Source organism: Danio rerio, chromosome 24 (assembly GCF_052040795.2).
Source record: "Danio rerio strain M-AB ecotype USA chromosome 24, GRCz13ab, whole genome shotgun sequence".
In the NCBI taxonomy this organism is placed as follows: Eukaryota; Metazoa; Chordata; class Actinopteri; order Cypriniformes; family Danionidae; genus Danio; species Danio rerio.
Window position 1 is genome coordinate 21920166 of NC_141044.1, and position 15199 is coordinate 21935364.

Sequence of the window (15199 nt, forward strand, 5' to 3'; positions counted from 1 at the left end):
TGAATATACCACAAAACTTTGACTAAATTTAAATTCTTTAAATGATACAAAATTATGACTGAACAAATTACAAAATATTATTAATAAAGTACCTTATAAATAAATATAGAAATGTAACAAATAATAATCACGACATTCAAAATTTAGCTTTTTTTTTTTTTACCATATATCCTTTCAGAAGTGGTCTTTAATATATATTCTTAGATAAATTAAAGAATATTTAAAACTCATTGTTAGTATTATCATATCTGCATCCAACACCTCTGAATTCTGATCCGGCATCTCATTTTACCGATCCCCTTTCTTTACACGGTACCAACAGTGTACGTTTTTTGAGATCTCAAATTTCTATCACGAGTATCATTCGTGCCTGCTGTTCTCATGTAATTCACCTGAGGCCGCTGTCGACAAATTGATTTACTGACTGACCAACTGACCGATCTCCCCACCCTCCCCTATCCCTAAACCCAACCAATAGTGTTTTTAAAAGCAATCCAGAAAAAGAAAAGCCATCGCCTGATTTTTACCATGTTTTCAGATGTTACCGCATTCTCACCCTGTTCACTTGTTAATTTTATTTTTTAGCTTTTGTTTTTGTTTTATCTGCTTTCTGGAACAGTTCTTCAGTTCTAAGCACGAAAAGAAACAGCGTCATACCACCCCACAGCAGTTGTTATAAAGATAAAATGCAGTCATGTGTAGCTCTGGCTATATGATTCGCAATTTCCAGAAATGTACGTATATACTATAGGGCTACGTTTTCAGAATGAGCCTGTGTTGCCCTAATCAAACATGCCTGAATCAACTCATCAGAACATAAGAAGAGATAAGGGAGACATCCAAAATATGTACTGTTGGTGTGCCTCCAGAAACAGAGTTGGGAAACGCTGTGCTAAAAAAACTGTAAGAACTAAGGTCTACATACTTTAGAATGACAGTTTATTTCCTATATGAACAATAGTGCTGTTTAATTTGAAGGAGGAAGTCTATTTCTTCCACATACAAGCTTCAACAACCTACCACACCATTTGACTTTCCAATTTCGATTGGCATCCACTCCTCGACAATGATACTTTGGTATCTTTGACCGAGTTTTCCGCCAAAAGCGATCCTAAGAGAGAGAAAAACCTCAGCTATTTCTCTACAATATGTCTGGCTGCCATATATCTCACAGAATAGCAAGACACACTGCATATTTAACAGCACATAACTGCCGACAGTTCATTTTAGTGAGCTCAGCACACTTTACTGAAGAGACATTGAGAGCAACACATTACCATCTTCCAGCTGTAATGGTAACCATCCACGTTGAAGACAGGCATAATGTAGAAATTGAGCTGATTCATCAGTCGTCTCATGCTGGAGTCGTGTTGATAGGAGTTCAGTGCCTAGTGGATCGAGTCACAACAGGCTTCAAGAGATGCAAGAAATGTGTCTCGTTTTCACCACAGATAAACTTAAATAGAGCTAAAGACTTAGCAATATATAAATAGTCTTTATTTCAATAGACAATTTTAAGGGATGTAAACAAAAACAATGATCACAAAGCATTTCCTGTTTTACATTTTTTTTTTTAAATTTCTAGAGCTTCCGAGAATAAAAAAAAAAAACCCTGTCCTGGATTTACAGAGACAAATGTTGGCAGGTATGCAATAATATTGAAATGATTGTGTACTGAAATTAAAGGAATACTTGTTCGGAAATAGTCTCATTTTACAAGTCACCTGAAGTTGAAAAGTATAAAAAAAATTGTTTTTGTTTGAGCGAGATGCTAATGGTCTAATCCAATTCAATTATTTATGCTAAGTTAAGCTAAGCTAAGCTAAGCTAAAAGTGTTTAAGCCGGACCAGGGGCCTCATTTATCAATGCCGCATACGCTCAAAAACTGTGCGTACGCCAGCTTTCATGATCACGACTGGATTTACTAACAATGAAATTAACGAGAGAATGTGCGTTGGTCCACGCCAACTTCATGTCTGGTGCACTTCTATTTCTTGTTTGTGTTTGTTTTATTTCCATAGGCGACTCCTAGAGACAATTATATTAAAATGCACACTACAAAGTATCGCACTAACACATGTAAAAAACATTGCTATTAATTTATAATTAATAAAATGGGTTAATTGACACTATATATATATATATATATATATATATATATATATATATATATATATATATATATATATATATATATATATATATAATTTTACCAAATATGTGATTTAGAACATATAAAAGCATTTGCAAATTTCTACAACCGTTAGTCTATGGCAATGGCAGTGTGGCCTTATTAGAGGACATTGTCAATGGTCAAATCCGAAGGCTCCAAGCTGGAAGGGGGGGTGATGGGTGGCTTCTTGGTGAGTGATGTATTTAAAGATATTATTCCAGCTTTTTTATTTTATTTAATTTTTTTATTGAGCGTAATTATTTAACTGCATATCAGGAGAACGCGGTTATCCATTAAAGACGTGGCTGTTAACCCCCCTCAACAACCCATAATCTGACTAAGAGTGGAAATACAATGATGCCCATTCTCGCGCTCGCTGCCTTGATAAGAGCGGAGGGGTGCTGCTAAACCGCCCTAACAAAGTGTTCCTCTAATAAATCTGTGTCTCCCACAAACACGGATACTACTCAGACAGTAAAGTGTTGCCCACAATTGAGGCAACTCTCTCCTCAAAGGGTGTTAGTTCAGCATCCCCTTTTCCGCTACCTGTTCAGTCCACACTTTATATCAGATCAATTCTTTTTCACATTAAACAACGTACGATGCCAAATTGGTCGACATCGCGTAACCCTAGTGTACGCAAAAAAAATACATAGAAAAAAAAGAGGAAAGAAAACATGTAATGACAAGAATATGTTATTCACAATTATTTAATAGCTTCTCCCTGTAGTATAAGTGATTAACAGCGCTGTAAAAAATCTGTTATTTTATGCAAATAAAAAATGTCAAATAATGGCTGTTAAATTACAGAAATTTACTGTAAAATAACGGACGTTAAATTACAGAAACTTCCTAAAATGATAATTTCTGGTAAATTTATATAATTAACCCCAGCTGCCGGAAAAAAAAAAAAAAACTAAAATAACATTTTTCTTTTCTGAGCCATTTTCGTATGCATTGGTCTAAGCATTTTGTTATGCTCTCACAAATGTAATTTCTTAAAGAAGAGAACAAACAAAGCATTTACACTCTCCAAGCACAACTATGGAATAATGCTTGCAAAATCTACATCAATGCTATACTGCATGCCTATACATTTTAGCATCCCATAACAAAAAAAAAACTCATGTAATCATATAATTTCATATAATTTCAACAACAATTCACATTTGATTAAAGAAAGCTTCCAGTTTCCTATTATCCTATTTATATTCTATTTAGGAAATGTACATTGTTCATAAATTTGGTCAATAGTTGTTTATTTTTTAAAGAAATTAATTAAAGAAATTAACACTTTTATTTTACTTTTATTTCCCTTTGTATTTTTAATGAATAAAATTCATTTTCAACATTAATAATAAATAAACTGTTTCTGGATAATCAGATCCTCACATTACAATCATTTTAAAGAATTATTTTCTAAAACATAAAAAATAAAAAAAAATCACCCAAAAGTACTTTTGAATATATTGCAAAAGATCATTAGAGTAAAATCTAAACACTGCATGTACTATAATAGTTTATTAATATGCTGTTAAATTATACAGCAGCTGCCATGTCAGTGTGTAAACTGTACTGTAAACTCTATACAGTACTTACAAGCTCCCTTTGGTTTCTTAAAATATAAATAATGTTGTATTGGTTTAATAAATATGCAGCATTACTATACAGTTGAAGTCAGAATTATTATCCCTCCTGAATTATTATCCCCCCGTTTTCTTTTCTGTTTAACAGAGAGCAGTTTATTTTCAACACATTTAATAACCTGTCTCTAATAACTGATTTATTTTATCTTTGCCATGAAGACAGTAAATAATATTTTACTAGATATTCTTCAAGACACTTCTATACAGCTTAAAGTGACATTTAAAGGCTTAACTAGGTTAATTAGGTTAACTGGGCAGGTTAGGTATTTAGGCAAGTTTTTGTATAACTATGGTTTGTTCTGTAGACTATCAGAAAAAAAAATTATCAAAAGGGCTAATAATTTTGTCCTTATAATGGCTATTAAAAAATAAAAAACTGGTTTTATTCAAGTCGAAATGAAACAAATAAGACTTTTTCCAAAAGAAAAATATATTATCAGACATACTGAGAAAATTTCTTTGCTCGGTTAAACATCATTTGGGAAATATTTTTAAAAGAAAGAAAAAAAAAATCAAAGGGCGGCTAATAATTCTGACTTCAACTGTATTTAAAGTCCAAACTAGCATAGCGAAAGGAGGGTGACTTGTCAGGGTCAGTCAGCTAAGTTTTAGGCCTATATTATGCTGTAGGTCTGCCTCATAGTGGTGGACTGAAGATATTACAACAGACCCTATACACAGACATTTTATTTCTTTTGATTTGGATCACATTCTAAATTTGTTTCACTCTGTGTTAGCTGCTGATATAAAGCATTGTATTATAGTTAATCCGTGTGACAATAACAACACCCGAATCAGCATGACAGTGACTAGAATAACACAGCACGTACCTCTTTAACAAACCACTGGCAGAAAGCTGGAGCGATCCATTCTCTTGCATGTACTCCACAGTCTATCCACATCGCCTTCTTAAAGAAACGTGTTCTCTTTCCTAACTGGCAAAAAACAAAAAACAAGTCCATCTTTTGTGCGTTTTTCTTTTTTTTTCTCACTGTTAGCCATCTTGACCTTTAGCCTTTACCTGGAGCACATAGAGTGGTCGTCCTTCATAGGATTGACCAATAGAAAACAGATCAACCAGGTGGGAATGAGTTCGGTTCATCTCAAACATCCAACTCTGAATCTGGGGGGAAATTCTTTTTGAAATTGAAAGGATTCACGTAAAACTTTTCTGCAGAAAAATCAAATATTAAAGTGTCAAACTATGTTTCATACACTTTTAATTTGGCAAGCAAGGTCTTAATATTTGTTGTTTGGACTCGTTTCTAAATAGTTTGCAATTCTTCAGGGTCTTACTGTCCGATAATTGGAAGAAGCTTTGTGTTGTGTTTTGTTAAATCGTACCAGGAAATGTAAACAATAAATGCAGTTTTAATGCTGTTTAATGTGCACTTAAAAATATTTAGGTCTAACAAATAAGATTTGTGTATTCTGATTGCATGTAAAACTTCCATTCATTTGGATTACACATACTTTAACATAATTGAACTTTATCTGATTGATTTTTGTTAGCTAAATATAAATGAAACAAATAAGAACAAGATTTATGTAATAATATCAATCAATCCAATGCGTTTTAAATTCTTCATATTAATTAAAAACACATTGGATTTAATCTATTGTGTGGAGTATCATTTTTGCCTCCGAATATTAATTAAACCAATCTCATAGAATTGAACTAATTGGATCTGTCTTTTTCTGCTGTTAGATATATTCATACCATATTCATATTTCTATAATCTAATAGTTTTCAATTTTAAAAGATTTATATTGATTAAAAGGAATAAATAACTGACAAATTAATTAAAAGCAAAAGGTTACAATTAATGATAAACTTCATAGTGATTTCCTTTTTTTGGATTGTGGCAAACCAAGTATAGACACAGTAGCTGTATAAATGGCTTGAATCTACTAGTTAAAGCACAAAATATAGATGAAAATGGCATGTACGGTTATTAACTCAGTTAATTAAACTCAAAAACAAACTGTTAACTTAATTTCCTGTATTAGCCAAAATGTATAATATATTTAAGTAACCAGTCAGTGATGTTTTATTTATTGTATATTTCAATAAATATGAATAATATTTTTCCCAGTACTAGCTGGAAGGGCATCACTGCGTAAAACTTATGCCCGAATAGTGTATACCCCTGAAAAATAAGGGACTAAGCCGAAGGACAATGAATGAAGACATTAATAATAATAAATATTAATAATAATAAATAAATAAAAATCTAAGAAAAAATCTATATTTTACTAAATTTGTCATTTAAAAACATTAAGCTACTGTGTAAATTAGATTTTTTTTTCAACAATGACTTGGATTAGTATAAGTTTTATAACCAGATTTAGATAGTAGTGTAAAAATTGCATGTCTGGATAAAATATTTAATTATTGACATTATACATTACATTATATATAAAAATTTATATTTGAATTTAATGGTTTGGACTCAATAAATAAGACCTTTATAATTTACAGCATTAGATTACATTTAGTTTATCCTTAAGAACATTATAACTATTTTTAAAACTATAATATACAGTTGAAGTCAGATTTTTTAGCCCCCCTGAATTATTCATCCGCCTGTTTGTTTATTTTTTCCCCCCCAAATTCTGTTTTACGGAGAGAAGCACATTTCTAAACATAACAGTTATAATAACTCATTTCTAATAACTGATTTAAATTATCTTTGCCATGGCGACAGTAAATAATATTTTACTAGATATGTTTCAAGACACTTCTATACAGCTTAAAGTGACATTTAAAGGCTTAACTAGGTTAACTAGGCAGGTTAGGGTAATTATGCAAGTCATTGTATAACGATGTTGTTTTCTGTAGAATATCGCAAAAAAAAAAAAAATAGCTTAATAATATTGACCTTAAAATGGTTTTTAAAAAATTAAAAACTGCTTTTACTCTAGCCGAAATATAACAAATAATACTTCCTCCTGAAGAAAAAATATTATCAGTGAAACTCTCCTTGCTCTATTAAACATCATTTGGGAAATATTCAAAAAAGAAAAAAAAATTCAAAGGGGGGCTAATAATTCTGACTTCAACTGTATGTAAGAGAGTCATAATTTTTTCAATTAATTGACTTTTCACAAAAGCACAATTAAATGCAAATGTGATTCTCAGTCAAAAGCTGCTTGTTACCTGGCAAAAATGAAACATTGGTTAGCAATAATAGATCTAGCTACATAAAAAATGGCCTGCTTGTTACTTGTCAGCCATGTGCTCACCTCTTCTAAAGGATGGTACACTTCATAGTCATACTGAAGTTCAGATCTGCGCTTCCTAGAGGACCGGTACCCCGTCTGTTTCTCAATTTCAGTTTGAAGATTGGAAATGAGCACCCTGTGGAGACAGTGGGCTGTCAGGGAAGCGATGTTGAAAGATGTGAGTGCTGTGTATCTTAGCGTTTAATGGCCCATTTCAGGGTTACTCAGATGCTCATTTCTGTATCTAACACCAGAGATTAAGGAAGGAACAAACAAGGACAACATATAGCTGTGCATTTAAAAACACACCAGTCAAAAGTTTTAAAACAGTATGATTTTAGTTTTTTAGGTCAAAAAGCCTGCATTTTTTATGGCACAGCAAAAACAGTAATATTTTGAACTATTTTTACTTTTTAAAATAACTGGTTTCTATTTGAATATAGTTAAAAGAAATGAACTTTTTTCCATCATTACTTCAGTCACATGATCCTAATCCTAATCCTATAGAAACATTCTAATTTGTTGATTTGCTGTTGAAATGTTCATTATTATTTATTCATTTATTATTATTATTATTTATTAGCAGTATATTGAGTCGTTTTGAGTATGAGTGTGAGCAAAGATCCAAAGATGAGCATTTATGTGAAGAAAAAAACATTTGTAACATCCCATGCAGAAAGCACCGGACGCCACACAGACGTAAAATTGACGTTGGACTCCAGCATCAGACTAACTTTGAATTTTGGTTGTATATGAAAATTGGAGTTGATGTTCACAAAGTCAGTTTGAGATCTGAATTTAACGTCAAGATAAATTTTAGTTACTTCATGATACAACCTAAAATCAGCCAAAGATCAAAAGCTAATGATGTTAGCTTTTTACATTGTATGGCCGTCACATTATGTCATTAAAGTGACTTTTAAACTAGTTAGGTAATTAGACGACATAAAACAAACCAAAGAAGATAAACGTTTACTGATGTTAGACTTTGACGTTGTACTGATGTCATATCATGATGTTAAAATAACGTTGGATTTGAGTTAGTTAATGCCAGAGCCTAAAACCAACCAAATATCAACACCAGATGACGTCGGTATTAGACAGCAAATTGATGTTAAATTTTTGTCACCTGACGTCACAACTAAATTAGAACTAAAGATCAACATCATATGACGTTGTGCGCCTGCTGCTTGTTCAAACTACTTCTTTAAAATAAAATGAGCCGAAACAACACAATTGAGATTTTTTGAGACAACTTATATGTTTTATGTTCAATCCACAAGGGTGGCTCGGTGGTTAGCACTGTCACCACACAGCAAGAAGTTTGCTGGTCTGAGTCCTGGCTGGACCAGTAGGCATTTCTGTGTGGAGTTTGCATGTTCTCCCCATGTTCGCAGGGGTTTCCTCCAGGTGCTCCAGTCCAAAGACATGCTGTAAACTTAATTGGCCATAGTGTATGAGTGTGTTTGTGAATGAGCATGTATGGGTGTTTCCCAGTATTGGGTTGTGGCTGGAAGGGCATCCACTGCGTAAAACATATGCTGGAATGGTTAGTGGTTCATTCCGCTGTGGCAATCTCTGAAATAGAGACTATTCCGAAGGAAAATGAATAAATGAATGTTCAATCTAATTAAATTTGTTAAGTTAAAGAGCCTCTATTATACATGAAATGGGGTCATATTTTGGTTGTAAGGGTCTCAAACAACATTCTAATATGCATGCAAGGTCAAAAAACACTTTAATTATCTTATAATTTGCATTTATTTTTACCTAATTATCCTAGCGACTCCTATATATATCGTTCAGTTATTCATTTGTTCCCAAACCCCTCCTTAGCGTGAAGCTGATCTGCGCTGATTGGACCAATGACAGCCTACTGCGATTGGTCGACATTGACTGCCTTCAGCGCAAGACAGAGTGAAATGCCCAGCAGCTAATCAACAATATAAAAGTATTCACAGTGCATACACGCTTCATAGTGTAAGGCATGGATTTTGGCTGCCAGTGGGTGAATATCAATACAGAAGATGGACTTGAAAATACAGATGACTAACTATTTTATTGTGCAAAATCTCCAGGAACTGGCGAGGAGATCTCCTAGCTTGTCACACTCTACCTGCTCTTTTCACACACACACACACACACACACACACACACACACACACACACACACACACACACACTACTCTCCTCCTCAGAGGACACAACACACACACACATTACCCTCTTCCTCAGAGGACAAAACAAACACACACACACACACATTACCCTCCTCCTCGGAGGTCCGTAAACAAAGCGCCACACGTCGCGTTTTCAACGTGGCTTTACACGCGATGTGATAATATAGCGAGTTAACCTGATACAGTATACGCGGTTACAAGTAACAAATCACAACTAAATACATTTGCAAGCTAGAGTAAACGAGACAACAACTTTAATCGCATACTTACACTTGTGAAATAGAGGAAGAAACTGATCCATGTTCTGACATAGTCCATCAGTAGTCTTTACTGATCCTTCCTTTAACAAACGGCTGATGAAGTCTTCTTTGTAGCATGTAGTTTTCAGAAGCACTCAAACTGCTCAAGGCTGGGCTAATGCTGAGGTTTCATCTTTGGGTAGAGACTCAATAATATCCATCTGCACAGCATGACTTCATTCGACCGGCGTGTGTGTGTGGCTTTATTTCTGTGTTAGAGGGCGGGCCGCAGGTTTCAAATCTCCCGCGTTTGCGCGCGCAACAACTTGTGTTTCGTGGATACGTCATGCCGAAACAGCTAATGACTCATTATCAAGATGACTCGTTTGAAGCACTATAAGTCGACTCTTTTATAGATGAATCAACAGTTTTAAACACTGTACAAGCTTAGCTGGATATTTCACTTCACTTAGAGCTGTGTTATACACTACATGAAAGGGCATTTTCAAAAACCCATATTATGTGCTCTTTAAATTAATTAAATTTGTGTTGGGACAACATAAATGAATTGTGTGGAACCTTGCATTATTTACAGTGTACACTATACCATTTAAAAGCTTAGTCAGTATTAGTCAGTATTGTTTTGTTTTTATATTTAATTTTTTGGAAAAGAAATAATAGAAGTGAATGTTTTCGTCTTAGCAAGGATGATTTTCAACTGATCAAAAGTGACAATAAAGATATTTATAGTCACAAACTATTTCTATTTCAGACACATGTTCTTCTAAACTTTCTGTTCATCCAAAAAAAAAAAAAACTTGAAAAATGTACTGTTTTATACAATAAACTTTTCTTGAACAGCAAATCAGAATATTGGAATGATTCCGCAGCATTATGTGGTAGGCATTTACCGGTATAAGATTCTGACGGTATGATAACCTCGGATGAAAGAATCCCGGGTTTACAGTATCATAATATTGTGATTACTGCTCTAAAATATGTTCGTTTTAAATATATGGGTAAAATACAAATTAATAATAGTGAGGCCAGCAGGGGGCGCTCAACCTATGGTCTGTGTGAGTACTAATGCCGTAGTATAGTGAAAGGGACACTGTACTGTCAGAGTGCGCTGTCTTTCAGATAAGACCTTAACCTGATGTCCTGACTTACTGTGGTCATTATAAATACCATGGCACTTCTCATAAAGAGTCGGGGTTTAACCCTGGTGTCCTGGCCAAATTTTTCTCCATCTGCCCTTACTCATCATGTCCTCCCAATCATCCCCATCCACCGAATTGCTTCCATCACTAACTGGTGTGTGGTGAGAGCACTGGTGCCATTGTCCTGTGGCTGCCGTCGAATCATCCAAGTGGATGCTCCACAATGATGGTGGTGTGGAGAGACCTCCCCTCATGATTGTAAAGCACTTTGGGTGTATGGCCAGACACAATAAATGTGCTATATAAATACACATTAGATTACATTTTCCCTCATTGACACAATATATTTTATTTTAAGAAACATTTAAAATATTCAGGAACAGTAAAGACGTCAGGGTAAATAATTAAAGCTTTTGATGTGGAGGATCATTTTTTCTGCTAAAGATGTCATTGCCCTAAAAACTAAATAAAACACGTAGTTGTAAAAAGTCGTAAAAAACAAACAAACAAACAAACAAACAAACAAACAAACAGAAAACTTACTTATATATTGTAGGTTTGCAATAACCTTGACTTTTCCAAACAATGGTAAACCTTGAAACCAGTTATTTTCCCATTCCTATTGTGTGACTGACTAGAGTAATTATACATATGATGTATTCATTTTACTTTGGCATAGTCTCTGATCAGAGGTCACCACAGCGGAATGAACCACCAATTATTCCGGCATATGATTTATGAAGCGGATGCCTTTCCAGCTGCAACCCAATACTGGGAAACACCCGTAAACTCTAACATCCATACACACGCTTATACACTACAGTAAATTTAGTTCATATATGATATAGATGTTTAATTAAATTATTAATTAATTAATTTAAATTAAATTCATTTATATATATGACTTAAGTTATACTGAACAATCCCAAACAAAACCAGCAGCAGTCGCAAGTTAAAAAAGCAAATCTCAACTCAACATTTTGAATGTAAATTGAAATTTTTTTCCGACCCTGTATTAAGTAATGTTGTATTTTTACTTGTATACAATTTTTTTTTGCACAGAAGTTTATTTGAAAAGCTGCCATGCAATTGACTGCCTTTGTTAGCAATATGTTACACTTGCAGATTGAAAAAATTTATTTTTAGGCCCCAAAATGCTACTGTCATGTAAATGTAAGACCAAAACTTATTAAATGTTTTCAGTTGATAAGCCCCTACGTTTTAAAGATACGCTCATTACAAATAATCTTGTCACAAACAGAGCACAATTAACAGAAAACAAACTAATTTAAAGTAAATCTTAGTTTGTTTTGATATTTTTGGCGAACAATATAAAGGAAAAAATGAGGCTGCCACAGTTTATATGACCTGTCAAATACAAAGGCTATGTTTCTTTGTGCTTTTTAAACTAGAGTAAACAAAATACACTAGATGGGTATTTCTCCCTGTGTGTGTGTCCCATTACCCAGAATCCTTAGAGGTCTCGCTTCTGCTCGTAAATATGCTCAAATGCATCAGGCATGAGAAGGAGAAGAGATATAAAGGAGAACGCGTCTCTGGGGAAAGGGATGACAATAAGTGTGTTTCTGTCTGTGGTGCGCGAGATAAGCTTCATTGTTGCTTTTAATGTGGATGATTGATGGAGCTAGTGGTTAAAAGAGTTCTCTGAATCATTTCGTTTTTGAATCTTACCACACATGCAAATCAAAGTCAGAAGGATCCAAGCAGGGCTGGGCAATAAATCGATAATGATGACTATCTGACAATATAGTATAACATCTCTTGATAATACAATAACACGTGTTTAAAGAATGTTCGATATAATGTTGTCAACCCAGGCTCATTCTGATTACATACCCCTATATACATTTCTGGAGAGCGCCAAAATACATCCCAGTAGCTACGTTTTTTTGCAGTTTTTGTTTTTGTGAATTCACCAAAGGCTGATATGTACACGTTTTGAGGTCTAAAATTTCTTTCAAGAGTGCCGCTGTCGACTGACTGACTGAATAACTGATTGATTGACTGACCCACCCTCCTTCTTCCCTAAACCCATCAATAATGTTTTCAAAGGTCCTGATTGACCTGCCCACCCACTTTCCTAAAACCAAACCTAGAGTTTTAAAAATCAATCCAGAAAAAGAAAAGCCATCATCTGATTTTTACCACATTATCAGATTTTACCGAATTCTCACCCCTCTATTTACTTGTTTATTTTCATTTTTGGCTTATCTTTTTGTCTTACCCGCTTTCTGAACAGCATCATACCACCCCGTAGCATTCATTTTTAAAAGACAAAATGCAGCCGTACGTTCTTCTGGCTACATAATTTGTGACCCAGCATTTTATTCAGTGCATGTACCCCCCGCCCCTGCAAAATGTCAAAATAAATTGGTATGGGTATTTTGCTAAACGTTTCAGATGATAAAATCATAGAGGGCTCTTTGTTCATTTTTGCGAATCTGATATATCTTACTTAAATATGTTTTGTTGTGTTTCAGATATATGCCATTCTTGCACATCCCTAGACCCATGATCACCTAGACCAGTGGTCCCCAACCCCTCGGGCTAAGGACCTGTATCTGTCTGTAAATTAATTGGTACCGGGTCGCACATGAAATCATTAATTATTTCTGTTTTCCATCTTTATTTAGTCTGAACGATCTTTTATTTTGAAAAACCCTTATTTTGAAAAATGACCATATTATCCTGGTTACATTTCGGTCATTTAAGTGCTCAAATTTTACCCACAAGCTAGCAAAATGAGTAAGAAACAGACATCTTTCATCAAGAGAAAAAGGCCCAGTGAAGGACACACGAACTGCATAGTAATGGATCCGCATCGACCTGACAAAATCCGATATTTATCCCACAGGAGTCTTATAACAGTGGAAAAAGAGACTCACTCGTAGTAGATGTGTGCTTGGTGAAGATGATTTCTCAGCCAATGCGTCTTGTCCCGTCTCACATGAACGTCGATTGAGCTGTTTTCTCGAATCAAAGATGCACTGTTGGGCTGCCAAAGGTCCACCTGCATAACACCACTGAGGTCAATCAAGCATGTTGTTCTTTGGAGCTTAAATGAAACTTCTGTCATCATTTACTCACCCTCATGCTTTCCAAACCTTTCTTCCATGGAAATATATTTCTCAAACACCACAGAGTTAGCTTTCATTTGTTTATATTCAGTTTTTTTCTGACAGTATTTGGTATTAAATTACAATGTTTTTTCATGTTTCTTATCACGCACTAAGTGCTGAATATTTGAATAAAATTTTAAGGATATGGTGGCAAGTATACGGGCTGTGTAATATTTATTGCATTGTTGTTGTGATGTTTGACCTGACTTTATAGAGTATGTCACTCAAACTTACAAAAAACAAAAACTAAATAAAACAAAAACTGATTTTAAATGTGCAAATACATTGACTGTGTGGTGAATCATATTAAAATGAAATTAGAATTACCCTATTATTAAAGTTATGAAAGCAAAAAAATAAAAAATAAATAAAAAATAATTTTGTAGTTCTGCGAAACAAGCAAGAGTGAGGTTTTTTGCAAATATCAACATGTGAGCATAATCACAAATGTGATACTAATTTGTTAACACTTTACAATATTCATATTAATTAATGCTTAAAGGGCTCATATTTTACCCCCATTTTTCCACTTTGGTGTCTCCAGAATGTGTCTATACGGTTTCAGCTGAAAATACCCATCAGGTTATTTATTATAGAATGCTAAAAATGCCCATTTTGGGGTCAAAGGAAAGTGTAGCTGTTTTTGTAGCCTGTGCCCTTAAATGCAAACAGACATGGACAGACATGGATGAAGCAGAAATAGTTTATTAGTCAAAAATACCAAGTAATGTTATTTGATGTATATGTGGTGGAGATTATTCAAGCCTTTCTGAAATGATGAGTCACACACAATTGCCATTACAAAGTTTGCAGTACATATTGTGTATAAACGTTACTACTGAGACATGGTAAAATGTGCCTGTCATTCAATTCGGTTGGTAAAGAAAACCACACTCCTACCTCAATCCTGACGTTCCAAGGTATGTTATTCCAAGTTTATGACTCTCTGAAATAATTGATTCTGATTAGTCAATCATGAAATTTTTTAATATATTACTCTCTACAATAGTCGATTTTGATTGGTTAATCCCAACAATCCAATGTTTTTTACTACATGGCTATTTCCGAAAAACATCATTTTGATTGTTCAATCCTGACATTCCAAGATATGTTATTTACAGTTTATTACATGGCTATGTTAATCCCAACATTCCAATGTTTTCATTACATGGCTCTCTGGAATACTTGATTCCGATTAATCAATCATGAAATTCCAATGTATGTTAATATTAAACAACTTTCTTGAATGCTTTATTCTGATCGATCAATCCTGACATTTTAAGGTATGTTATTTCCAGTTTATTAAATGGCTCTCTAAAACACTTGATTTTGGTTGGTCATTCACAACAATCCAATTTTTTTTCTTTTTTATATATATCCCAAATGATGTTTAAAAGAGCAAGAAAAATTTCACAGTATATCTGATAATATTTTT

The 15199-nt window shown here is 33.9% G+C and overlaps 1 protein-coding gene across 1 annotated transcript in view; it reads right to left on the reverse strand.

Annotated features, from left to right (window-relative positions):
- Positions 1-15199, reverse strand: part of cpa6 (carboxypeptidase A6) — a 38030-nt gene that overhangs the window by 9475 nt on the left and 13356 nt on the right. Inside the window, exons 3-8 of the mRNA XM_087309465.1 lie at positions 13531-13655; positions 7067-7181; positions 4842-4943; positions 4651-4755; positions 1278-1388; positions 1021-1111 (exon numbers count right to left, since the gene is read on the reverse strand). Of these exons, the coding sequence (XP_087165591.1) occupies positions 1021-1111; positions 1278-1388; positions 4651-4755; positions 4842-4943; positions 7067-7181; positions 13531-13655 (649 nt within the window). The remainder of the gene's footprint in view (positions 1-1020; positions 1112-1277; positions 1389-4650; positions 4756-4841; positions 4944-7066; positions 7182-13530; positions 13656-15199) is intronic.